The 26724-nt window shown below is 42.7% G+C and overlaps 1 protein-coding gene across 8 annotated transcripts in view; it reads left to right on the top strand.

Annotated features, from left to right (window-relative positions):
- The window catches only part of LOC101738315 (copper-transporting ATPase 1), an 82479-nt gene extending 56294 nt beyond the window's left edge, over positions 1-26185 (top strand). For 7 of the 8 annotated variants that reach the window (XM_062675318.1, XM_012694364.4, XM_062675317.1 and 4 more), the window contains 23 exons: positions 561-675; positions 1517-1683; positions 2726-2826; positions 3511-3639; positions 4293-4479; positions 5239-5336; positions 6043-6178; positions 6559-6699; positions 7649-7757; positions 8146-8305; positions 9360-9459; positions 9805-10005; positions 10498-10654; positions 11005-11164; positions 12076-12205; positions 12783-12918; positions 13198-13340; positions 13920-14012; positions 14912-15022; positions 15726-15875; positions 16423-16493; positions 17257-17400; positions 21932-26185. In XM_062675318.1, coding sequence (XP_062531302.1) covers positions 561-675; positions 1517-1683; positions 2726-2826; positions 3511-3639; positions 4293-4479; positions 5239-5336; positions 6043-6178; positions 6559-6699; positions 7649-7757; positions 8146-8305; positions 9360-9459; positions 9805-10005; positions 10498-10654; positions 11005-11164; positions 12076-12205; positions 12783-12918; positions 13198-13340; positions 13920-14012; positions 14912-15022; positions 15726-15875; positions 16423-16493; positions 17257-17400; positions 21932-22049 — 3057 coding nt within the window. In that variant the 3' untranslated portion in view covers positions 22050-26185. Of the gene's footprint in view, positions 1-560; positions 676-1516; positions 1684-2725; positions 2827-3510; positions 3640-4292; positions 4480-5238; positions 5337-6042; positions 6179-6558; positions 6700-7648; positions 7758-8145; positions 8306-9359; positions 9460-9804; positions 10006-10497; positions 10655-11004; positions 11165-12075; positions 12206-12782; positions 12919-13197; positions 13341-13919; positions 14013-14911; positions 15023-15725; positions 15876-16422; positions 16494-17256; positions 17401-18515; positions 18569-21931 lie in introns of those variants that run through there. The other variant, XM_021350962.3, reaches the window with a different exon arrangement.
- Positions 26186-26724: the final 539 nt, after the last annotated feature.

Below are 26724 nucleotides of genomic sequence, written 5' to 3'. Positions count from 1 at the left end.
TCCGTAATTACTAGCGAACTTCTTTTGAGCCCACACAGCTAGGTACCACCGCCCTGCCTATTTTCTGCCACGAAACAGTACGCTCCTGCATGTAAACTGTAATATTTCTTACACTATTCAAGTGAGGTCTTAGATCACCTAAGTTAGCATTATGTGTGCCGTATTTCAATCACTCGTCTATGTTATACTCGTTACTGGTGGTAGGACGTCTTGAGAGTGCGCATGGGTAGGTACCACCATCCTGCCTATTTCTGCCCTGAAGCCGTAATGCGGTTTAGAGGGCGAGGCAATCGTTGTACCTACTGTTAAAAGTGAGACCTTACAACTCATGTGGGTGGGTGGCGGCATTTACGTTGTAGATGTCTATGGGCTCCGTTAACCATTTAACACCAGATGGGCCGTGAGCTTGTCCACCCATTTAAGCAATAAAAAAAACATTATCGGTCAAACGTCTACTAAAAATCATGAGTTAAGCGTCCACTAACAATTAGAACCAATTACAATGGCCTCTAACAGCCAGAGCGTACGGTATTTTTTGAAGCCAGCAACTCGTACTCCAGGGTTCAGGTCCGCCGGTCGCCGAGGCGGAACTGTCCCGATGTACGCTGGAAGTGCGCGGGATGACCTGCGCCAGTTGTGTCTCTGCGATAGAAAAACATTGCACAAAATTATATGGTAAGTGACCTCATGCTACCACGAGAGAGCTCTCGCCACCGGCAGTCTTATCGCTGGAAGCTGGGAAGAAGAAGTGTTGCGTCTATTTCTTAGAGGTATCTTGAGGTGGCCAGGAAAATGAATAAATGCGTCTACTTCTTCAAATACTAATTATATTATTTTTAATTATTTTACAAATATAGAATTGACATGCGCGCCCATCTTTTTTCTTCGTGTGTTAATTTTGTAAAATTTTGACAATTAGTGCCACTATTGCGTTTCCTGATTTGTTATTGGTTTGTGCGATATGACGTCATCTTTGGCCAATCACCGTCATTAATGTATGACGCGACGTTGATTCATTACAAGAAGGGTCACAAGCAAAATGGACTAGTCAGCTCAGAACCAAAGCACCATCTCGAAGAATCTGTGATGTTGTTAAGTGGAGTGGAATCGGTGACCTGACTTATGCATAATTAGTAATTCAAATGTCATCATAGTGCCCTGTGTGGCTGGAACTCATGGATACCGTTGAGTCGCTTATGTCGCTGCAAAACTCGTGATGATGAGGTCTTAAAAAACATTCATGTCTTAAATGACTGGTGCAAAGTGGTCAACAAGCCCCGTATCTATGGTTATCACAATGCGATATAAAGTCGCAATGTTGAACTTTTTTTTTGTTTATTTTTTTATTGCCCTTGTAGGCAGAAGACCATACGACCCATCTGAAGGAGAGTGGTTACCGTCGCCCATGGACGTCAGCAATGCCAGGGGCAAAGCTAAACCCCTGCGTACCGTTAAGTACTCTCCAAAAGCCTCGTTTGAAGAAGGACATGCCTTAGCGCTGGTGCTGGTTTCCCAGGGGTGCGTTCAGTGCTGATTGCTCTGTTGGCTGCGAAGGCCGAGGTCTGCTACGAGCCCCGTAAGATCTCGGCCTTAGACGTGGCCAATTCCATAACGGAGCTGGGCTTTCCGTCGGAGGTCATCAGCGAGAACGACGGCAGCGGCTTAAAGGAAATACATTTGCTGGTAAGTGATGATGATGATATTTGTAATGTGGTGTCTTTGAATCTTCAAGAGTTTGGATATCTTTTTGACTGCTATGTACAGTGGTGGATTTACACTAGGGGCAGTCGGGGCAAGTTCCCAGGGCGGAATTTTTTTTAGGGCGGCATAATTTTTAAAGTAAAAATTTTTTTTTAGTCTTATCAAGATTGCTCAATATAATTAATTGATTCTAATAATTAATAATTTTCTTTTTAATTGATAATTCAAAAAATTCATTTCATCCATTATTTGTGAATTATAATTTTGGCACTTTTGGTAAAAATTAATAATCAAAATGATTTCATCCATTTATTTCCTTGGAGATTTAAAATAATAATCGATTTTTCTATTTCCTGTAATTTAAGAAATTTAATTAGTTTTTTTTATGTAATATAATTTTTATGAGTCACCCTTAATCAAAATTTATAATTGTTAGAAAAGAAAAAAAAAACAAAGTTTATTTATGTTTTTGGAATATATGACTTAAGATAAACTTTCCGCAGTAAATTCGTTATTTTAATTTAAAAAAATTAAATATATAAACTATAAGTTTAGGTCCCAGTATTGGGGCGGATTTTTTTCCGGTGCCCAGGAACGGCTTTAAGTTTAAATCCGGCCCTGGCTATGTGGGTCATCAATGCCCTGCGTGGCGCACTGAAGTAATTATATCGATTTCTCTCTCCGATCTTCTGAGGAACATCTAGTACTAGACTTCGGGAACGACGGATTCGGAAATAGTGAGAATGAATCTATTTCTAAGTGACCTAAATGACTAAAGCATACATTAACAAACAAAGGAAGGGAAAGTGACTAACATCCAGACGCGCTTAGTTCCAGAAATCGACATAATTACTTCAGTGCGCCGCGTAGGGCACCGGTGACTTACACGACAGTGAAGGATGAAGGGTTGAATATCAACAAGTGTGATTATGTTAAAATATTTTTTTGGGCTTTCAATGCTCGTCAAACAGTAAGGCCATGCTATGAAAGTTCCGAAAGTCTTTAGATGAGCTTTTTTTTTCAGATAAAGGGAATGACGTGCGCTTCATGTGTCAATAAAATAGAGAAGACGGTACTTAAGCTGACCGGAGTCGAATCCTGCTCCGTGGCCCTGACGACATGCAAGTTAGTCATTTACGTCTGGATTTAATGCTTAATCCATTAGTAGCGGTCCCTCGGTAGTCGAAATTCGACTATAATTAATTGAAATTATAAATTTGAACATTATTATGGTTCCATTGTCAAAGACTTGTATGATCACAGATTTCGCAAAGACTACACTATAGACAAAAATTTATAAAGACAAACAATATTAATCTATTCTCGATTTGACCAAGACTAACAATAAACAAGAGTATTATGTGGTATTTTAAATACATGGTAGTGTGTGTAATGTTTTTGTTTATTAATTTAATGTGTTTTTATGCATAATTTAAGTAAATATTGACATTCTGCACTCCTTCTCTATATTCTCTATAAGTGTGGGAAATTTGGAACGGAGGAGTATGCTCCGTCCGCGCAATTTTCGTAAAAAGGGATACAAAGTTTTTGCTTAACGTATTATTTTGAAGTGATAACTTAATTTGGGAGGGTAAACGGCTTCGTTACGTAATGCGTTACGGCGCCAGTCTATCTGGCTTCCCTTTCTCTCTCACGCATATGGCAGTGATAGAGAGAACTTACATATGAGACCGTCAGCGCAAAAGTGGCCTAACCCACAATTTTTCATAATCCGTTTCGCAATCTTTTCATACGTTCCAATCTCACTAATCCTATGCGAAAATGTCACGTTAACCTATTGCTGTCCAGGGGCCGCGTCAAATACAACGCAGAACAGATCGGGCCCCGCACGATATGCGACGCGGTCGCCGGGCTCGGGTTCGAGGCGACGGTCGCCAGCCCCCACAACCGGGGGGAAACCAGCTATTTGGAGCACAGGTAGGTGTCGGGGGACGGTGAGGGGACCCGGACCGGGGGACGGTGGGAGACCTGGACCGGGGGACGGTGGGGGGACCTGGACCGGGGGACGTGTGGTGGAGGGGGCTCAGAACGCAACGACACTTGGTACATGTGTTGTCCCTCTATCATAGTACTGCCAACGTCCGGCAGATGGCGCTAACTAACTCCAACAAGTCATTGCGTTCATCCACAGTGCGTTGCCACGTATCATCCGGCTTTGAAATGAGCGACCCCTCCACGATGTTTCTCGACCGCTATGACGAGGCTTATGGAGAGTACTTAAAAGTAAGCAGCAGCTTGGCTCTACCTCTAGCATTGCTGAAGTCCATGGGCGACGGTAACCGCTCAGGTGGGCCGTATGCTTGTCTGCCTACAAGGGCATTAAAAAAAAACCCGTTCCCTATTTTTACTGGTGGCAGGACGTATTGTGAATCCGCACGGGTAGGTACCACCACTCTGCCTATTTCTACCATGAAGTAGTAATGCGTTTCGGTTTGAAGGGCGAGGCAGCCGTTGTAACTATACTGCGACCTTACAACCCTTATCTCAGTTAGGTGTCGGCATTTACGTTCGATAACCCATTTAAGCAATAATAATTAAAAAAAACGCATCCTCTTGTGTTCCCCCACCAGAGAGGAGATAAGGAAGTGGCGGAACGCGTTTCTGGTCTCGCTGGTGTTCGGGGCTCCGTGCATGGCCGCCATGGCGTATTTCATGTCCATGATGTCGCACGGCCACAGCGCCAAGGACATGTGCTGCGTGCTGCCCGGACTCAGTTTGGAGAACCTGGTCATGTTCCTGCTGGCGACGCCGGTGCAGGTAGAACGGTCCCGCCATATACTCCTTGTATCAGATTTTACAAAAGGTCGTTGATTTTTTGGTGGGAATCTGAGGAGCAGGGTTATGGTAGTGGTTTCATTGGGTACGAGCGTGGGGACATGAAGCAGAGCCGTCGGTGGTGGCGTCTCGGGTCCTTCCAATGAACTTCTACTGTTAAATTAAAATAATTGAAGATTTTAAATTTAATACACTTGATTCTGGCAACAATGACATCGTAATAACCAAATTGTCATTGCTTAAGTAACAAGGTACAATTGAGACGTCGACATGGATATCGGCATTCACGTTGTCTATGTGCTTCGGTAACCGCTTAGTGGTAGGCAGTGGTTTAGCCGCAGCTCAGGTATTGCTGAGGTCAATGGGCGACGGTAACCACTCACCGTCAGGTGGACCGTAAGCTCCATCCATGAATACAGCTGATCAATGAAAACATAATTAAAATCTGTTCAAAAATAACGAAGCTAAAACCGTTTTAAGTTCGCGATCGAAATAACTTGTGTAATTTTGTACGATGACGTCATCGTTCAATACTATTATAGCTCCCGAAAACTCGTCTGTCAAAGAACGAATTAACAAATCTAGAGCTGAACGGACTAATGCGTACTCTGGTCCTGACTGGTTCTGCCTCGGCGCAATTGTGCGTCGCCACCAAGGGTGGGCCGCCCTAATCAACTCGTGGCCCCCCTAAGGGTGACGCTGACCACGTGCTTAAATAGTCACGTTTCTATTTGTTTTCAGTTCATAGGCGGCTGGCATTTCTACAAGCAAGCTTATAAAGCTCTAAAGCACGGCACGACGAACATGGACGTGCTGATAGCAATGACAACCACCATTAGGTATGTTAGGAGCTTTCTATGATACACTCTCAAGTTATATGCTATATCATTCAGGTTTTTTGGGAGGAAACCGAATCTCCTGTGAGATCCCCGCGCCTTTAAGAGCTCAGGGTGTGTGGGAACGCAGAAGAAATCCACTAAACGACTCCAGCACTCTTGCTTGAGCGTCCGAAAGCCTTGGGTAGAATCAGCAGAAGAATTGAAGGTTGCCTGATCAACCGAGCCATCCGCGATAACAGATACGACTTTTTAGCATTGTAAGCCGAGGAGCAGGTGAGTGGTTACGGTCGCCCATGGACTTCAGCAATGCCAGAGGCAGAGCCAACCCGCTGCCTACCGTTTAATACTCACCACAAGCCTTGTTTGAAGAAGGTCATGTCATTGCGCTCGGGCAAATACCGTGAAGGGAAGCTCATTCCAAAGCCGAATGGTGCGTGGCAGAAAAGATCCCTAGAAGCGCACTGTGAAGTCTGCCTCTGCGCCTGGTGGGGAAAAATGAGATGAGGGGATCATCTCTAACAATTCCTCAGAGCACTTCCTGGTGCCACTGTTCTGCCTTGACTCACCTCACGTTGTCAGCGCATTGCTCCTGCAACCACTCAACCTTAAGTGAATCCTGTGCTCGTGCCCGTAACGAAGTAATCTCGTTCCAGGGTTGTCAGCAGAGTAATCTTGATGTTAAAATCTCATGGTAATTTCTCCGCAGCTACGTATATTCTCTAGGTGTGGTTGTAGCTTCCATGGCGACCCTCCAAGAGGCCAGTCCGGTCACGTTCTTCGACACGCCACCGATGTTGCTGGTCTTCGTATCTCTGGGCAGGTGGCTGGAGCACATAGCCAAGGTGGGTGCTGGGCTGCCGGCAATGTCAAGTCACTCAGACCAAATATGAATATTTCAGGGTCTGGTTTGTTTGGGAGAATTTTAATCAGATGTCCATAGGCTCCTAGAGACAGTCTGGTGGAACACAAGAGCCACGTTTGAAGGGTACGAATGCAAATGTTCACTGAAAAGTCCTACTTCACCCAGAAGTAGTGTGACATATCCGGGTAAAACCTGGAGGCCTCCTGCTTCCGGAACTGGTCGAATTTAAATAGATCATTCAATAATAATTCTACCAAGACTCCAGCTTCGTAAAGTGTTTGGGTGCAGCTGCAGAACTCGTCTATCTCGTGCTGAGGATACAGCTGGTACCCCGATCCTTATGTGCTGTCTGTATTCCAGGGTAAAACATCGGAAGCCTTGTCGAAGCTGTTATCGCTGAAGGCAACGGAAGCCGTGCTGGTGACCCTGGACGACAGTGGTAACATTGTAAACGAGAAGTGCATACCGGTTGACCTGGTGGAACGCGGAGACATTCTGAAGGTGAGTGGACAGCAGCAGCGCCGCTGTGAGGGTGGACCGCCTTTGTTTCTTCATCACAATTGAACCTAAAAAACTCTTAACCAAACAACAACGCAAGACTAGTCTCTGTCTTAACCGACTTCACATAGAGACGAGGTTTTATGTGCTACTTCAGCTTTTTCAGGTGAATACATTTTGATGGTATAAATTTATTTGAAGAATTGTGCTTCTCGTTTGGTCCCAGTTAAAACCTACCAAGATATGACTGAAGGTCTACCAAGATCTGACCAGTACTTCTTTGAGTTATCCCTCATAAGGCATGTCTAATAGACTTCGACTGCGTTAATTATATCATCTTATTAAGGCCAGTTTTCCCTTTTAAGAAAATTTAGGATGTTACCGAATTAAAATCTTAACGTAACACAGTAGAGTCTATATTCCAACGGAGCTAGTTCTCGCATACAAGCGGAATTAGTTCGCTCTCATCTGTGCAGAAGAACTTGGCCGACGCTACTTATAGCACGATGTTTCCCGAGCGCTATAACATGACCTTCTTCAAACGAGACTTGTGGAGAGTATTGAACTGTAGACAGCGTGTTGGCTCTGCCCCTGGCATTGCTGAAGTCCATGGGCGTCGGTAACCACTCACCATCAGGTGGGTCATATGCTCGTCTGCCTACAATGAGCAATAAAAAAAATGGTACAGTGCTAACAGTCGTGTTACACCAGCGTGCTGGGAATGTTGGGATTTACTGGGTTCTATCAGTACAGACACCGTTCTTGGTATAATACCAGTTAAAACTATTAATAACCAAGGTAAATACATTGGCCCAGTTAGTTGGAGAGGCTAATTGCCACAGCCTGCATAAGGAGTGACCCAAACGGGCTGGATGGTGTCAATTGAGGCTTAAGGTTAAAAAAATAAAAACTTTTTGCTGTCGCTCCAGAATCTTACTGTGTTTTTCTGCAGGTAGTACCGGGCGCCAAGATACCGGTCGACGGCAAAGTCATATCCGGTCAGACGACGTGCGACGAGTCCCTGATAACCGGGGAATCTATGCCGGTGCCGAAGACGAAAGGTCGGTCTGTTACCTTGAGGCATATGAGGTCGAAGCTTCGGTGCTTTTGACCAAGGGTTGTCAAGTGCAAACATTATTCAACTATAACCCCTATTTCAGTAGAGATCAAACAGCGACCCCTAGGTTTATCGAGCGAAAAATTAAAAAAAACTGACGACCCCCAAAAAACCTCTGGTGGTCCCCCCTCGGGTGACGCGACCCCCAGTGTGCCCGCCACTGGTCCCCTGCATCAAACCGGTACACGTTATACTGCATTACCACTAGATGCGTTGCCCTTAGAACCCTCAATAGTAATGTTGCGCGCTGGGGTTCGGGATAAATAAAATTCTACCGAATTACAAGGTAAAACTGTATTTGCACGACGCACCTCTTTATGCTCAAACTACAGATTCCCTGGTGATCGGGGGCAGCATGAACTCCAACGGCGCCGTGCTGATGCTGGCGACCCACACCGGGGAAAGTTCGACCCTGGCCCAGATCGTGCGGCTGGTGGAGAGCGCGCAGAGCAGTAAGGCGCCCGTGCAACGACTCGCCGACACCATGGCGGGGTGGGTACAGCTTGTTAGACTCGTGAACTTTGGCGGGGGAGGCATCTCCGCCTTGAAGAAAACTTTTTTTTTATTGCTTAGATGGGTAGACGAGCTCACAGCCCACCTGGTGATAAGTGGTTACTGGAGCTCATAGATATCTACAACAAAAGTGCGCCACCCAACTTGAGATATAAGTTCTAAGGTCTCAGTATAGTTACAACGGCTGCCCCACCCTTCAAACCTTCGAGTATCTTCATTCTACACAATAGCGGCAGCAGTCATAGTAATATCAGGAATTTGGCGGAAACCTAAATCGCGCTAATGATATTCGCAATAAAACTTCGTATATACAATTTCCAAACGATATAGAGACGGTCGGCGTACTGAGTGGTGATGCCCTAACGGTGGAAGATCCTTTTCACATTTCCTACAACCCCATCTCCCTCTAGAGCTATACTAACAATTCTAATACTACTGAAAAAAAAAGTGGGTGCACCGAAAAAATTTAAGTTTGTTGACCTCCCTCGTCATGTCATTTTATTTGCGTGTTACATTGCGCGCTGCTGGAAAAACTATGAAAAATGTGTTTTCAAAGTATATCGTGTCAGAAATCGCTACTTCTTCTACCAGCTTTGATTTTTAACACACATAGATTTTTGAAATGTCAATTTTTTTTTACGAGTTCCATGTTTATCTACTTAGTGCTAGTTTTCGCGAGCCGTAAAAGCGTATTGGATTCAGTTGGTAAAAAAAAAAAAAATTCAAAGTACCCCGGCTTTCTGGCCGAAGCGATGCTTATAAAACACAATCGAGACTTCGATCCCACATCTCAAGTTTGTACAGCATACATTGCGGCTTCTCGTTTTTTCGGTGCCAACCTTTTTATTTTTATTGCCGCCTGATGGCGAGTGGTTACCGTGGACGCTACCAATACCAGGCAAGAACAAGCCGCTGCCTACCGTAAAACTTACACTGTTATCACCAAAGTTAGATCCCAATCAATCTAAGGGGTCTAAAACTAGACCTTATCTTGCTAATCAATAAGAACTCGTTCCCCAATCTCCGTTCGAAGGTATTTCGTTCCGTTGGTGGTGTTCCTGTCGGTCCTGACGCTGGTCTGCTGGATCATAAGCGGAGCTCTGGACATAAACAGGATAAAGGCCATCACTCCTGTGAGTATTGACTGGACCTATATCCTTTTCAGGTAGATCTTAACGGGAAAGAACTGGCAATATTGAGCATGCTGTGACCTCGCGCGGGTAGGTACCACCGCCCTGTCTTCAATAGTAACGCCTTGCGTGCTAAAACTGACATTTAGACACCTCAGGTCTCGAGATGGGCGGCGGCATTAACGAGGCTGATGTCTATGGGCTCGGCTCTATGGGAGAGAGGGAGGGGGTGACCAACTTAGCAATAAAAAAAACACTAAATGACCTGTGTTTATCTATTTGATTTGTTGTCCGTCTGTCATACTGGTTTCCAAACTGGCTGGATCATGTCTGAACTCCTCGCGCCAGGAGGTGTACCTGAACGCTGGCTACTCGGACTGGGAGCTGATCGTGCAGTCGGCGTTCCACTTCGCGCTGTCGGTGCTCGCCATCGCGTGCCCGTGCGCGCTGGGGCTGGCCACGCCCACCGCCGTCATGGTGGCCACGGGCGTGGGCGCCAACCTGGGGCTGCTCATCAAGGGCGCGGAGCCGCTCGAGAACGCGCACAAGGTCAGGCAGTGATTTAAAATAAAGGAGGTTGTACATTTTTTTTAAGGGATTATGATAACCTGGTAACTAAGACCTTTAAGTTATGTCTTATTTTAATTTATATTCTTATTGTTATGAAAAATGATTATGTGGAGTGAAATGAAATGAAGATGATTAATTTGAGACATTGATCAACTGGGATGAAATTAAATGAAATGAGATGATATGGGATGAAATGTAATCTCAGTAAAATGGTGGTCGTTTAGTGAGACTTTTCAGTGGACTTTTTGGAGGTTCCCTGGTGTTATGTGGTTACTGGAACCCATAGACATCTACAACGTAATTGCCGCCACCCACCTTGAGGTATTAGTTCCGAGGTCTCAGTATAGTTACAACGGCTGCCCCACCCTTCAAACCGAAACGCATTACTGCTTCACGGCAGAAATAGGCAGGGTAGTGGTACCTAACCGCTCGAACTCAAAAGAGGTCCTGTCACCAGTCGTACGGTTGCAGGTGAAAACTGTGATATTCGACAAGACCGGCACCATAACGCGGGGCTGCACCACCGTCGCCAGGCTGTGCCTCTTCACGGGGGAGCCGGCCGCCCTGCCGGACCTCGTCGCCTGCCTCCTCGCCGCCGAACTCAACTCCGAACACCCTGTAGCTTCAGGTACGCGCTAGCTGCGGTAATGTCTTGGTTATTGCCATAAACTGTCGGCTGCCCGAGTGGAATTCTTGCCGCACTGAATGCCCAATCACAACTAGATCACGTGGTACATATTTACTGAGAGAAATACGTGCTTATCCAACGAATCGGATAATAGATGAGGGGATTTTGGAACTTTGTGTGTAACTTTATAATCTTGATTCAATTTAGATACAGCGTCAACTATTAAGCTTCATATAGGATACTTGTCATGGTCTCGCTTTCCTTTTTCTATTAATATATTATCTAATATTAGTACTAGTCTAATTTTATTTGTATTTCGCCACGTCAACAACATCCTGGTCCGCCCTCAGCTATAGTCCAGTGGTGCAGTGCGGTGCTGAAGGGCGCGAACCCCCTGCAGTGTACCGGCTTCGTGGCCGCCCCTGGATGCGGCCTCAGGGCGAAGCTAAAAGCAACGAACAGCTCCGCCATACACGTGCCGGAGCTAGCCAACATCGTCAACCAGGCCAAGTATGTGTTTTTATCAAAGTCCTACTTTTATTTCTTTCTTTTTATGATTGATGGTTTTCTGGTGGCCCGGAGGCCTTTCCAGTTTCACAAGGACAGGTGGGCGAGCAAAGGCTCAGCCAGAAGGGGGAGATTTGCTAACAGCTACCCGAGCGCCTCCTAAGGAGACCCAACAACTCAAGAGTAGCTGTTTCGCGAATGAATCTACTACCGGATCGGGAACACAGTCCTATTTCTGCCGCGAAGCACTAATGCGGTCCAGTTTGATCGGTGTCACAGTCTTTATACTATACTATATATACAGGATTCAGACCTCCGCTTAAACTAGCCAGATCTAGAGCTCGTTCAACCATCAAAGCAATAAAAAGTCTGGTGTCCATAGTCATTTTCGAAGGATCAATTGTATTAGACATCTTTTGTCGTACTCTTGATATCGAAATAACGTAGCTTCTTCACAGCAGAAATCACACAGCCCACTGAGCTTCTCGCCGGATCTTCTCAGTGGGTCGGGTTTCCAATTGGGTGGTAGATTCTGCGAAGCGTTGCCCTTTACTAGGGCTATTGTTAGCAAATTCCCTCAGGATGAGCCCGTGAGCTCATCTACCCGTCCGTGAGAAGGTAGAATAGCCCCTTACGCTATCAGCGAATGGGGAGGAGGTAAAAGCATAAATAGATAGCATAGTGGTGCACATTTGACATCCAGGGAACATAGAAGTTCCCTATGACACATTTGATGTAAATATAATAACACAACACAGACAAGTGCTCATAACGAATTATGGGTAGGCTTAGTGGCTGAATGTACTTCAGGGAAGAGCATTAGAATATTTTGTGCCACTTGGGTCAATGATGTGACCAAACATCTAGGAGTTTGGCGCGAAAATGTGTTTGTAAGGCTCCGTTAACGCTGACAGGCCGGGGTGCACTTTCGACCTTCACGGCGTCCCCGTCGAGGTGGTGGCGGGCAGTGATGATGCCGCCCTGAGCTCGGCCCAGGCAGCCGCGAGACTACACCGATTGATCAGGACCGAGGATGGAGATGAGGTGAGTACAAAGGTTGAGGCCCTTCATAAACCTGTATAGCAAAACTACAACCATATGTGTGTGGCATGAAAAGTGTTGCTATATACGAACGAGCTCGTGGTCTACCTGTTACCACCCGTTCGCTGGAGTCCATGGACATCGCCACGTTATTGCGGCTCCACCTTGAGACATGAACAGTTTTTATAGTAATGCACTATGGTTGTGTTGTCCTACAAGTTGGATGGCAGGCTTCCTGTCAGCAATGCGTAGAATATTGTTATGCACTACTACATACATACAAATTATAATTTGCGTAATTACTGGTGGTAGGACTTCTTGTGAGTCCGCACGGGTAGGTACCACCACCCTGCCTATTTCTGCCGTGAAGCAGTAGTGCGTTTCGGTTTGAAGGGTGGGGCAGCCGTTGTAACTATAATTGAGACCTTAGAACTTATATCTCAAGATGGGTGGCGCATTTACGTTGTAGATGTCTATGGGCTCCAGTAACCACTTAACATCAGGTGGGCTGTGAGCTCGTCCACTCATCTAAGCAATAAGAAAAAAAAAGATACTTTAGTTACAAAACTTTGACTTACAGTCGGCGGAGCATATAGTCCTGATCGGGAACCGCGAGTGGATGAGTCGCAACGGAGTCAACGTGCCGCGGCCGGTCCAGAAGGCGCTGTCTCAACACGAGGAGCTCGGCTACACGGCCGTGCTGGCCGCCATCGATGGTAAGTGTGGCTATTGGGAGGTAAGGACAGTGTCGGGGCTCACACCGCTCTAAAGCAATACAGACTTAGCTCATGCTCATGAATGACTTCCATCATGAACAATTTCGATGTTAAAAGGCTGGACTGGATTGGTTAAGACACTTGACACTGAACTCACGCCTCAAAGTGGATGAGGTTCACGCTGCGACATCTGTGAGCTCTTGTAGCACAAACCATTGTTGCTGTGTAAAAAGAAAAATCTTCCGGAAGCGTCGTTTACACCAGCCCGCAACTCCGCAGATCAGCTGGTCTGCACCATCGGCGTCGCGGACGAAGTAAAGCCCGAAGCCCACCTGGCCGTCTACTGGCTGAAGAAGATGGGCCTCGAGGTGTGCCTGCTGACGGGAGACAACAGGAAGACAGCCGTCGCCATCGCCAGACAGGTGAGCCATCATCACCTCCTCATACTTGTCCCGGTGGTGCACTAGTTAGTGCCTTTTTTTTTTATTGCCCTTGTAGGCAGACGAGCATACGGCCCACCTGATGGTGAGGGGTTACCGTCGCCCATGGACTTCAGCAATGCCAGGAGCAGAGCCAAGCCGCTGCCTAACGTTAAGTACTCTCCACAAGCCTCCTTCGTGGCAAAAAGACCTCTGGAAACGCACTGTGCATGAACGCAGTGGCTCCAGGTAGTATGGATGAACTCTACTCCGGTGGCGGGCGGTGCGATGGTGAAAACGAGATGATGGAATCATCTCGAATAATTCTTCAGAGCATACTTTTTTTCAAACATTTCCTTTGACTGTTGCGCCGGCATTAGTGTCTGTGTGCTTAGTATCTATATATAAATTTAAACGTATATAAGTATGTATGTCAGTCTCTGGTACCCATAACACAGGGAATCCTAAATTGGGGTTGGATGACCTTGCGCGATATGATTCCAGTTATCATTATTATTTCTATACTGTAGACTGATCCTCGACAGTGCAAGCTTGGGTTTAACTGTCCTCTCTGGTCTCCAGGTCGGCATCAGGAAGGTGTACGCGGAGGTGCTGCCCTCGCACAAGGTCGCTAAAATACAAAAGCTGCAGGAGGAGGGGCAGAGGGTGGCCATGGTGAGCACCTCACGTCCGGCCGAACAATCGAAATTCGACCTTAATCGCTGACACGGCAAGACTTTTATTCGTTTTGTGTCACACAAATTGTTTGTTGGGAAGTTAATCCAAAATTTGACCTTAATCGCTCCCACCGCAAGACTTATATATAATCCTTTTGTGTCACACAAAGTCTAGTTAATGAAGTTTAAAAACGTTGATTTATCGGTAATTGCGAAATTAAGACGTTTAAGTAGTTTTGAATATTAAAAAAGCACGCTTTTTTTCGGTTTGACCCGGTCAAGATATTAATGTTTAATGATATCGAGCGGTGAAAGGCTTTGAATTGGCTTAAGCGACATTTCGCTTAATAGTTTTTTTTTTATAATGAAGGCTTACTGGTTGCCCGGAGGCCTTTCCAGTTTCACCAGGACAGATGGGCGAGCAAAGGCTCAGCCAGGAGGGGCTTAATACGCGACATTTATCTTTGTAATGATATGTCCGTTTTATTTGGTATCAGCATCAAGAGTTCGACATTTTAATGTTAGTATATAACGGAATCTTTGAACATGATTTTGACCCCCTTCAAAACGTCGGATTAACCCGAAATTTGGTATACTTATTAAGGACCGATGACAATTCAAAATTTAAAAAAAATTGACAAAAAATTTAAGAAATTGAAAATCAACTAAAAAAAGAAAAATAAATAATAGTTTATAAAAACTAACAAAATACGCTTTACAATAATAATAACAAAATACGTAAAAACAGACCTATTTGTCCAAATTTTAAATGGGTCTCCTGTGAAGTTGCAAAAATTTCGCTTAAAACAATTAGCCTTTCAACCTTCGATACTATTGTGCTATCGTCGCTCCTCGACACGTGCCGGGAGCCTCTAACTCCAAGCTGGTGGGTTGCAGGTCGGTGACGGCGTCAACGATTCTCCAGCCCTGGCGCAGGCCGACGTGGGCATCGCCATCGCCAGCGGCACCGACGTAGCCGTGGAGGCCGCAGACCTGGTGCTCATGAGGGTCAGTATCCTGTACTGTTGTAAGAGTCGTCGTGGCCTAAAGGATAAGACGTCCGGTGCATTCGTATGTAGCGATGCACCGGTGATCGAATCCCGCAGGCGAGTACCAATATTTCTAATGAAATACGTACTTAAGAAATCTTCACGATTGACTTCAACGGTGAAGGAATAACGTCGTGTAATAAAAATCAAACCCGCAAAATTATAATTTGCGTAATTTCTGGTAGGAGGACGTCTTGTGAATCCGCACGGGTAGATACCATCACCCTGCCTATTTCTGCCGTGAAGCAGTAATACGTTTCGATTTGAAGGTTGAGCAGCCGTTGTAACTATACTGAGACCTTAGAACTTATATCTCAATGTGGATCACGGCATTGGACTCCGGTAACCACTTAACACTAAATGCGCCATGAGCTCGTGACAAATATAAGTTTTTTTTTTTTGAGATGCAAAGGGAACATAAACCATACAGCCAAATTATTGTAACGTAGCATAGTTGAAGGTTGCCCATGCGATGGACCTAGTCAAGTCGACAGTTGACGGCTGTTTGCATGTGTGTACCAGACTCACCACAAACCAGGAGAAGTATCGATTGCTCGTGAGGCACATAACATCTACCCACAGCAATGATACAGAATGCCAGTCACAACCGCTCTGACAAGAGTGATACGACAATAAGGCATAGTGCAACTGTACTGTTTCAGAACGATCTTCTGGACGTGGTGGCCTGCTTGAACCTGTCCAGGACCACCGTGAGGAGGGTCAGGCTGAACTTCCTTTTCGCTTCCGTCTACAATCTGCTAGGGATACCGCTGGCGAGTGGAGCCTTCGCTTTATACGGAATGCAGCTGCAGGTAAGCGAGACGGTCTCTGTTGAGAGCCCACGGACATCATTGAATAGTGGCTAGTACTAACTACCCGCGCCGCTTCTAAGTCATCATCCTCCTGCCCTTCTCCCAGTCACTTGGCGTCGGCGCAACATGTTTTCTCCTTCCATACTCCTCGTATCACTTCTTCGCTCACTCCCCTCTTACACATATCGTCTTTCGGCTAACATCCACTAGATGGCGCGCTCTCGTTTCTTTTTATTTTTCCCCTGTTTTAGTAACCTCGAGGGGTTATTCTAGATTCACCGAACTAGTAGGTGAGCTCGCGAGGCTCAAACCAGACGTTGTTGCTAACACTGACCCTAGCAAGAGCAGTGCTTCGTAGAATCTTACCACCGGATCGGCAACGCGACCCACTGAGAAGATCCGGTGAGAAACTCAGCGGGCTGTGTCTGTGGGTTAATTTAAACGAACGATGACCGGTATTCGTTTCTGTTTCACGTCTCATGCGTACAAGAAGCTTCGAGTTCCAAGCCTCAAACGAGTCGTGTAGTAATGTGTGGTCTCCTTGCAGCCCTGGATGGCGTCAGCTGCGATGGCGATGAGCTCAGTGTCCGTGGTCTGCTCAAGCTTGCTGCTCAAAACGTGAGTGACATTCAGAGTCGTCTTAAACACTTCGGCTTAAGAGCTCAATTATGACCAGGGGCCAGTCTATCGTTGATATCTCTGAAAATGAATGTTCTAACTAATTTGATAATTTTTTTAAAGGGTTTTATGACCTGGTAACTAAGACCTTTAAGTCATGTCTTATTATAATTTATATTCTTATTTTTATAAAAAATGATAAGATGGAGTGAAATTAAATGAAATGAGATGAGATGATATGGTATGAAATATAATCTTACTAAAATGGTGGTCATTTACTGAGATTTATTCAGTGGACTTTTCGGAGGATCCGGAGAAGTTACGTCCAGCGGCTTTGCTTCATTTTCCCACAATTGTGCACTTTCACAGATATTAAACAGTTAATAAACCACCGTTAATACACATTTAAACCTGAAGAAACACTAAATAGACAAAATAAAACAAATCACACAACTTCACTCCTCGCATTCCCGCCAAAAAGTCTAACTAATTTTATTGTATTTAAAGTCCACAGAGTATCACACATCAATGATAGACAAAATAAAAGCTTATAGGTCATAGAGATTTACTTTCTGACAAGTGGTCACAAGAGCCCATATGCGTCTTTGTCTTATATATATCGGCAGATATATACAGAGTAGTGGTACATACCTACAAGACGCCACCAGTAAATTCGACTATGCTGGTGTAACTCTCAAATTTCCCTCACGACTCCCACTGGGAGTAGTGGGGGGGAGTCGCCCCCATGAGCCTCTTCGAACAGTTTCAGGAAACCAACGATCGAAGAGTTGAGGACGCCGGAGTACCTCCAGTCGATCCGGCTCGAGGATCTGGACAGCGTGTCCGTGCACCGGGGACTCGACGAGAGAGTGGACCCCAGCGACCGAAGTGTCACCGCTCTATCCAAGTAAGTAGCGCCGGTGTGAAGGGTCAGACGAGCAATACAACAGGTACTTACTGGTGGTAGGACCTCTTGTGAGTCCGCACGGGTACCACCGCTCCGCCTATTTCTGCCGTGTCGCAGTAATCGATTTGAAGGGCGGAGCAGCCGTTTTTAAAAGTGTGACCGTAAAACTCATGTCTCAAACTGGGTGCCGGTATTTACCTTGTAGATGTCCATGGGCTCCGGTAACCACTTACCACTAGATGCAATGCAATAAAAAATAAAAAAGATTTAGTCCTCTATTGCTTAGTACTCGATGTTGACTAAATTGCTTGGCTAAAGATACCGCGTTTCGAATCGAACCCGACTCCTATGGTACGCGAGTCGCACAAGACCAGTAGCGACGGAAGAATGTCATTTCAACTATTATTCTGTTTTCGTATTTTGTTTTAAATAAAACTTTTGTAAGCTCGGGATAATGTTCAAAAACATTTCGTTCGTTAATTTTTTTTATTAATTAATTAAAATATTGTTCAAAATACTAAACTAACTTAACACTTAGATTTTTGCTAATCATAATCACGCAATACAGTCGTTGCTCGAAAATAACTTGTGGCTAAAGAAATTTGGTCGAGAATCCAAATTATATTATTAAAAAATATATCTTTAAAGTACAGTCGTCAACAAATTAGGATTTATTTAATAAAAGAGATTTTTAATGGATTTTTTGATGAACTTCGCTGCTATAATTTGCGAACATATAGATATTAGTTTTCCTTTGATATAGATGATGTCCACGGGTGACGGTGACCCCTCATGATGAAGCTCTCGCTCTGGCTTCGAAATATTTACTTGAATACATTAAAAAAATACCCTATAATAAAATTAAAACAGGAATTCTCGGAACATGGGAAGCAACGACTTGGCTCTGCCTCTGGCATTGCTGACGTCCATGGGCGATGATAACCACTCATCATCAGATGGGTCGTATGCTCGTCTGCCTACGAAGGCAATAACAAAAATAAAATAAAAACTAGTTATCTTGTCGACTGTACTTAAACAAATCATCGTCCCTCTCTTTTCCACTTGTATGTTTTAATGCGGCTGTCCTTTTCTTAACTTGTTTTTTTTTTTAATAGCAAGCAAACGGAAAGCTGGCGTTCCTCGTTGATAAAGGTTTAGTAAAATGGTTCGTAAATGACAATGCAATATTATGGGTTTTCGTTATTTTGTTTGTCTGTCTGTTTGTGATTTTGTTTAATCTCGGTCGTAGAGCTCATCGTCGCATGACGTCATACGTGGGTAAATCGAGGATCGTAATTAGCGATGCAAGCCTATATCCGCAATCTTCTATTAATAACCTAATAAATGCGGTAAGCTTTCGCTGGACGAAAAGTCCACCCGAGCTTTACGAGCTCCGGCTGCGCGGCACTCCGTTGCCGGTGACGTCATTTGAGGCCAAATTCATGGCGATCTAACTGACTTAGAGTTTATTTAAAATATATATTACATTTTAGCTGTACATCAACTTTAGAAACACTATTAGCTCTTACCACGATGGTCATTTTGAACGGGTTCGCAATACGTGGTCACGCCCACGGGTAGACTGTAGCCCACTGAGTTTCTCGCCGGATCTTCTCAGTGGGTCGCGTTTCCGATCCGGTGGTAGATTCTGCGAAGCACTGCTCTTGCTAGGGTTCGTGTTAGCAACGACGTCAGGTTTGAACCCCGTGAGCTCACCTACTCGCGTATACACCTCTCTCAAGACCATCAGCGTAGGTAGGAAAAAAAAAGGTAGACTGAGCACCGTAGGATGTTAGGAGAAGAGCCGGCTCTATCCAAGAAGTGCTGCGGGATGTTAGGAGTAGATGTCCTACTGCAGACCTATGGTGTTTTCTATCCAGTGTTGGGCACTGTCAATGAACCTGTTACATTCACGCCTATTTGCTTTGACCGCGCGTTCACTAAATGGCGCTACATGTGCCAAAGGCGGCCTTGGTTAGGAGTTCCCAATCATATAACTATTATAATATATAACTTTATACATATTTTGTTCCCGATTATCCTCTATGTTCTTGTGGTGCTGAAAATACATTGATTTGTTGTTTATATGTGGGTTTTTTTGTGTGTTTGCGGTGTGTGTTTGTGTATTGTATTTAACCCGCCTGTATCGGCTCAATATATATATAGATACACTAGCAGACCCGGCCACACGTTGCTGTGGCTAAGATTTTTGTTTCTAAATAACACGTGACCGGCTATGCTAATACCAAAATTAACAAACAAACAATTGAATTTCAGTGTATTGCGTTTACTACGAAATAAATTTCACTTAAACTTTAGCCTCAGCAACACGTGATGTTTGTGCCATTAAATTGTAGCTTATGTGAAACGTTGGTATTTTTAACACAGCGCCATCTATGAGATATTAATGTCAGACAGTATTGCAGTTGTCTGTAAAAACTGATTTAAGGCGCCATCTGTTTTAGACTTATGAAACTTATAATTAATAACAATAATCAACATAAGAAATCATTTTATCATTATTCAATAAATATTGCGAGCATTAATCGAAATAAAAACCATCCTATGGCCTAAGTTGGAACAAAACACATATTTAAATTTAAAAAAAGTTAAAATCAGTTCAGTAGTTTAGGTGTCCATCGCAGAAACAACGTGACAAGTAATTTATATATATTAAGATATACCTAGTCAGGTCATAAATTCTGTCACATGTTTAATGTAAAATAATTGAAACAAGTTTATTCATTATGTAACCATTCATATACCAAAATGAACTTAACAAAACATAGATTCTTATGACACTAAAGTTTATTCAAAATGACCTCCGTGATTTTGAATAAAGGCCTTCAATCTGCGCGGCCAGTCGTCTATCGCAGCACGAACGAGGTCCATGTCAATATCGGCGGCTGCCTTAATCAAGGATGTCTTGAGTGACTCCAAATTGGGATGAGGCTTTGAGCACGCCTTTTCCTCCAAGTGTTGCCATATCTTGTAATCTAACGGATTCAAATCTGGACTGGAGGAGGGCCAGTCTTCGTGCCGGATGAAGTCGATTTCACGCTCCGCCAGCCAGTCTTGTGTGCTCTTCGCTCTATGAGCTGGCGCCGAATCTTGTTGGGATACCCAGTGCCTGTTATTGAACATGGTATGAGAAACAGGTTCCACAAGGTTCGTCAGGACTGTATTTTGATACACAACTGCATTCGTTTTTACACCTTTCTCACAAAAATGTACATCTGTTAAGCCCCAATGAGAAACTCCCAACCATACCATGAGCGAGGATGGAAAATGACCTCGTTGGACACGCGGAATACGGTTGCTCGCTTCTTCACTACTATGTGCGTACGTACACCTTATCATTTTGTTTGTTGTAGCTCTCTTCTACGGTAAAAATTTTTCATCCGAAAAACGAATTTCCCGATATTTTTTCCCGCGTACCGCTTCAACAAAGCGCGGCATCTCTTCAGTCTCAGGTCCATTAGACGAGCATTCAAACGATGTTCTGTTTTTTTTCGATATGCCCGAAGCCCTAAGTCTTCATTTAACACCCTTTTCACCGTGGTTCTGCTTAACCCCATCTGAAAGGCCAACAGTTTCTGCTTACGTTTGGAATTTCTTTGAATTCGCGCCTTCGCAGCTTTTATCACTGCTGGAGTCCTAACAGACCGAGGGCGACCACTTCTTGACCTGTCATCTACACTAGAGTCTTCATTGTATCGTTTGATGGTACGATAAACGAATCTTTTGGTTATATTAAAATTTTTCAGTATGTTAAAAATTTGAATTGGTGCGTAACCGCAACGATGCAACGCAATAACTGCAACACGGTCTTCTTTAAGCGTCCACTCCATAGTTAAAAATGAGTAAAATTCTAAAAGTATACTTTTTTTATTTTCATGAACAATTCGAAATTCGAATTCAATAAACTTTTTTTTGGCCAGCATTCTAAAAGAAAAGTTTTTACTGTGTGACAATACTTATGACCTGACTAGTTATATATAATGATATGGAGTATTTCAGAATGAATAAACAATAAATGGCTTAATTGCGTTTTCTGTTAAATGTATAATAAGATGAGAACATTTAAAGCCTTTTTAATCTCTTATAAAATTAATATTAAATAGTAAACAGTCTTAATGAATTATACAAAACCGAACTCTCTTTTTACGCAATGACAGACTTAACTCCATAACACTAAAGAAAAATCCCTTTTAAAAACTAAAGTTTTAAAATAAAGGTTTTTCTTTACATTTATATACCTGTCAATTTAATATTCATTAACTTCAAACACATCCTATTGACATGACAATAATTTTGTGTTAGTTTACCATATCTGGTCATCCTGAGTAGAATTAAAAAACTTTTTTTTATTGCTAACACGCTTTTTTTTTGTAGTGTAGTAGTAAAATTGTAGTAGTTTTTTTTTTGCATGTTGAAAACATTATGCATGTCGATTCTGTCACAGGGATGTTCCGATGGGAGTTTTAGTGCGAATTAGATCGAGTTTTTCTTTTTGTATGTCTGCTTGCAGATTTTTCAACAGAGCCAAAGCCGACGAGGGTTGCCTCCTGCAGGACGACGACGAGCTGGCCGCCGTCTCCTTCATACCGAAACAGCTTTCGCGCGACAGCCCTAGCCTGAACGCCTGATAAGACTGATAGCGTAGGTGCATTCCGCAAACCAGACAAAATCGAATACATTATGAGGCTTCCAATCATCAATACAAGTGATCGCATGTGACCGTGGACACGTTTCAAGCGAGCAACGCATTAAATGTTAAAGTTTTCAAGAAGTCGCGCCCAAAATATGACGTCATTTGGGGCCAAATCAGTGTGTTAGTGAACTTTACCAGGAGCTCTATCGATACAAGTGATCACATGTGACCGCGGACATATTTCAAGCGAGCAACGCACTCAATCTTAAAGTTTTCAAGAAGTCGCGCCCAAATTATGACGTCATTTGGGGCCAAACTTGTGTGTTAGTGAACTTTACTAAGATCTACTGCCTAGTTCTGCCTCTAAGCAATCGTTCGTTCCAATTCGACGCGTGGGGCAGCCGGCGGGTGATGACCACGGACTCGCTTCACGGGTGTACACTGAAAGACAAAGATTACACACAAATGACGTCACAAGTTGGGTTTTTTAAAACAAACAAAAAATAGTATTATATAATATTATATATTTTTATTTAACAATTCTAAATTTAAGTGACTAATGTTATGCTAGAAGCAATGAACGAATAATATTTTTAGTTTAATTAACGAATTTATAAATATACATATACAGTTCTAGCGATGAAAGGCTATTTGGTTTAAGCGACATTTACCTTTGTAATAAAATTAAAAATTAAAAAAAAGAATACCGTTTTATTTGGTATCAGCATCAACAGTTCAATGTTTCTAATTGAACTTCAATTAAATTTACCTCATTCGGTAAATAGCTGAAGAAGTTTTTTTTTTTGTTATGATATTTTTTTCCAAATGTTTAAACTTCAAATGGCTCTTTTGTGAAGTTGGAAAAATTTCGCTTAACCGAAATAGCTTTTCGCCCTTCGATGTGTACAGGGTGTACCAGAAAGAATGGTTAATCCTGAAACACCTCATAGTAGAGATATTGGGGACTCAAAAAAATAATATAAAAAAATATCTCAGTATAGTACCCAAATTAAGTATTTAAAAAAAAAATTGTTGATATTTTCCATACTGCTGTACGTTTCTTGAATATACAACAGATACAAATAAATGAAATGCGTAGGATTTTTGGTGTTACAATATTCTACATGGACTATACTAAGGAATACGCAGGAAATCTTATATGAGTAGCTAGTGTAATCTATAAACAAAACGCAACTGACAGCTAAACATAATATATTCTGTGGTTATTTATAGTAGAATTTTGAAATAGACCGGTTGATGTGTTTGAAACAAACCGTGTGGCGGAACAAAGTTCGCCGGGTCCACTAATTTTTTATAAAAATTAATCTTAACTTAAATTTAAATCGTATGAACTTTGGTTAATTTTTCTTTATTTTTAATTTGGGTACTACCTCAGAAATATATTTTTTTATTTTGAGCCCTCAATAGCTCTACTATGAGGTGTTTCAGGATTATCCATTTTTTTTCTGGAACAACCTGTATACATATAGAAATGTCAATCATGTCCCTTTTGTTTATTGTTTACAAACTAAGATGAATGAAAACCATACAATTATGTTGCCTCGCTAATCCATAGAGGCTCGGTCGTGCCTGGTATTGCTGTAGCCCACGGACCACGGTAATTGGTGACAGTCATTTCGTACTTGATAAATTCGCTTACGGGACACACTAAAGACGGTTTGTGAATTAAGTATCATATTTTTTGGTTTTTTTTTTTTTTGATAATTTCAAAATAAAAACAGCATTGTACAAAAAGTAACCAATTTTTCATTGCCCGTACGTTATTTTAATGTAGTCATTAAATTATTTGTATTTGAGTGTTGATTTGTGCGAAATGTCGCACTAATTTTTTTTAGATGGGTGGACGAGCTCACTGCCCACCTGGTGTTAAGTGGTTACCGGAGCCCGTAGACATCTGCAACGTAAATGCCACCATGCCATGCCGCCACCCATCTTGAGATATGAGTTCTAAGGTCCCAATACAGTGCAACGGCTGCCCCAAACCTTCAAATCGAAACGCATTACTGCTTCACGGCAGAAATATGCAAGTGGTACCTTACCCGCGCGGAATTTGCGCCTTCCAGCCGTAGTTTGGGAATCACTTGGAATCACAGATTGATTTGAAGATGTCCACGAACCTCAGCAGTCGCATATCTCTCTCCAAAGCACTCGGTTAGCTTTGCGCTTACTGAATTTAGAGCAATAATCAATTCACATTAATGACGTAATGTAACCAAAGAATTTCTTGCATATATCATGGTTACCATAGCCTAGATTTTTATAACGACATATTAACGTAAGACGAGTGTAGGGTGACCGTGGTATAGGCGTTATCAGATTCGATAATGATCGCGCGACAACGAAGCTATCAGGATTTAAAGTTTTCGGAAGTCTCACCTTAAATAATGGACACCCGAGCGCGTGTTCAAAGCGGCGCTAGTGTGCCCACACGAGACACGAGGAGATATTGTATTTTTTTAGATAATTTTTCTCCATATGTTCAACCATTTCACTGTCATACTTAAATCATGTAATCTTTATATTTGGTAATTAAAAATAATAATTAAACATTAGTGTTTATTATTTAGTACAAAATGTCGAATATGTAATCGGGATGTCCCGGGTTCGAGACGGGGCAGTTACCGATGATTTTTTTGTTTAAAAAATAACGTGTACATATTTATATATATCGAGGGATGAAAACGTGTTTGGCTTAAGCGTCATTTCGCTTAACGCGCGACATTAATCTTTGTAATTAAAGGTCCGTTTTATTTGGTATCAGCATCAACGGTTCAATGTTTTTAATTGAACTTCAATTAAGCTTACTCCATTCGAATATCTGAAAAAGTTATGATATTTCTTCCAAATTTTAAACTTCAAATGGCTATTCTACGGTTCGAGGTTTTTAATTGAGCTTTAATTAAGCTTACTCCTTTCGAATATCTGAAGAAGCTTTTATTATGTATATGTTTTCTAAATTTTAAACTTTAAAAGGTTTCTCCTGTAAAGTTGCAAAAATTTCGCTTAAACCAAACAGCCTTTTAACTCTCGATATGAATAAATGTTTGTCTGTCTGTATTCGTCGTGTACGTTAGCAGATGAGTGTCTTAGGTGTTTGTTTGTTGCTCAAATGAGAATTTTGCTAACACGAATTGGTTCGTTTTTGCATTAACGCGTCCGTGAACTCAAATAAAATAATATCGGCCGAGAATCGCCTCGAATCAAAATAAACAATAATATCGGTTATTGTGAATATTTTATTTAATATACACATTATTATATCGAGTGGTGAAAGGTTATTTGGTTTGAGCGACATTTTTGCAAACTATACAGGAGAGCCAATTAAAGTTTAAAATTTGGAAATAATAGCATTAAAAAAAAACTTTCGTCAACTATTTGGATGGAGCAAGCTTTTTTATTTTATTTATTAGCTTAGATGGGTGGACGAGCTCACAGCCCACCTGGTGTTAAGTGGTTACTGGAGCCCATAGACATCTACAACGTAAATGCGCCACCCACCTTGAGATATATCTCTGTATAGTTACAACGGCTGCCCCACCCTTCAAACCGCAACGCATTACTGCCTTACGGCAGAAATAGGCGGGGTGGTGGTACCTACCCCCGCGGACTCGCAAGAGGTCCTACCACGAGTAAAAAACTTAATTGAAGTTCAATTAAAAACATCGAACTGTTGATGCTGATATCAAATAAAACGGACCTTTAATTACAAAGATAAATGTCGCTTAGACCAAATAGCTTTTCACCTGTCGATCTATACGTTGACTGAATTCGGTAATTTACAAGTGACATAGACATTGTTATTACACTTTGAAATATCTGACTAAACACTAAATTGACAAATTGAAATAATTCACATACCTCTAACCCTTTCCATACTTATTCGCCGTTAGAATAAGAGGCTATTCCAGCTATGAGCGAGAAACTCAGTTATTTTGTCGGGAATATGATAATGTTAATGTCACTCACTGGCCAACATCGAATTCAGTCAACGGTAGAAATAACTTTAAAAATATTTCCTGTACCTACTACAAAAGAATGTAACTTTGTAATGTTTTTTTTTTTTGTACATAAAATAACTAATTCTTATGTTATTAAAAATTTTTTTTATATTGTGACTTTTTTTATTGTCTATTTTCGCAGTTGACAGCCGAGTGAAATTCGGTCAGACTTTTCTCGTTACCAAACTATTTTTGAAGTTATAACTTCTTATGGGAGGGTAAACCGCTTTTTTTTATTGCCCTTGTAGGCAGCGGAGCATTCCGCCTACCGGTGGTGAGTGGTTACCGTCGCCCATGGACTTCAGCAAAGCCAGGGGCAGAGCCAAGCCGCTGCCTACCGTTAAGTACTCTCCGCTCACTGGAGTTGGAATGTTTGCCCACGTTTGCCGCTGTTCCAACTGCATACAAATTTCAGTTAACTTTTACGCTATCGAGAACGTTAAAAAACTCGCACTAAGCACACTGATTAGTTCCGTGAGCTCACCTATTCGTTCGGTGAATCTATGACCCCTCGAAGTCACTAGAATAGGTAGGCGAATAAGTAAAATGGAGGGAATCGGGAGATTTTTATCGTTTTTTTTTTGTAGTTATATTATTAAAACGGAGATCATAATGGATCCGGTGATTTAAATTTTCATTTATAAAATTCAT

The sequence above is a fragment of the Bombyx mori genome, chromosome 23, assembly GCF_030269925.1.
Source record: "Bombyx mori chromosome 23, ASM3026992v2".
In the NCBI taxonomy this organism is placed as follows: domain Eukaryota; kingdom Metazoa; phylum Arthropoda; class Insecta; order Lepidoptera; family Bombycidae; genus Bombyx; species Bombyx mori.
The sequence above is the reverse complement of the archived record's forward strand: the minus strand, read 5'-3'. Positions and strand labels throughout refer to the sequence as shown.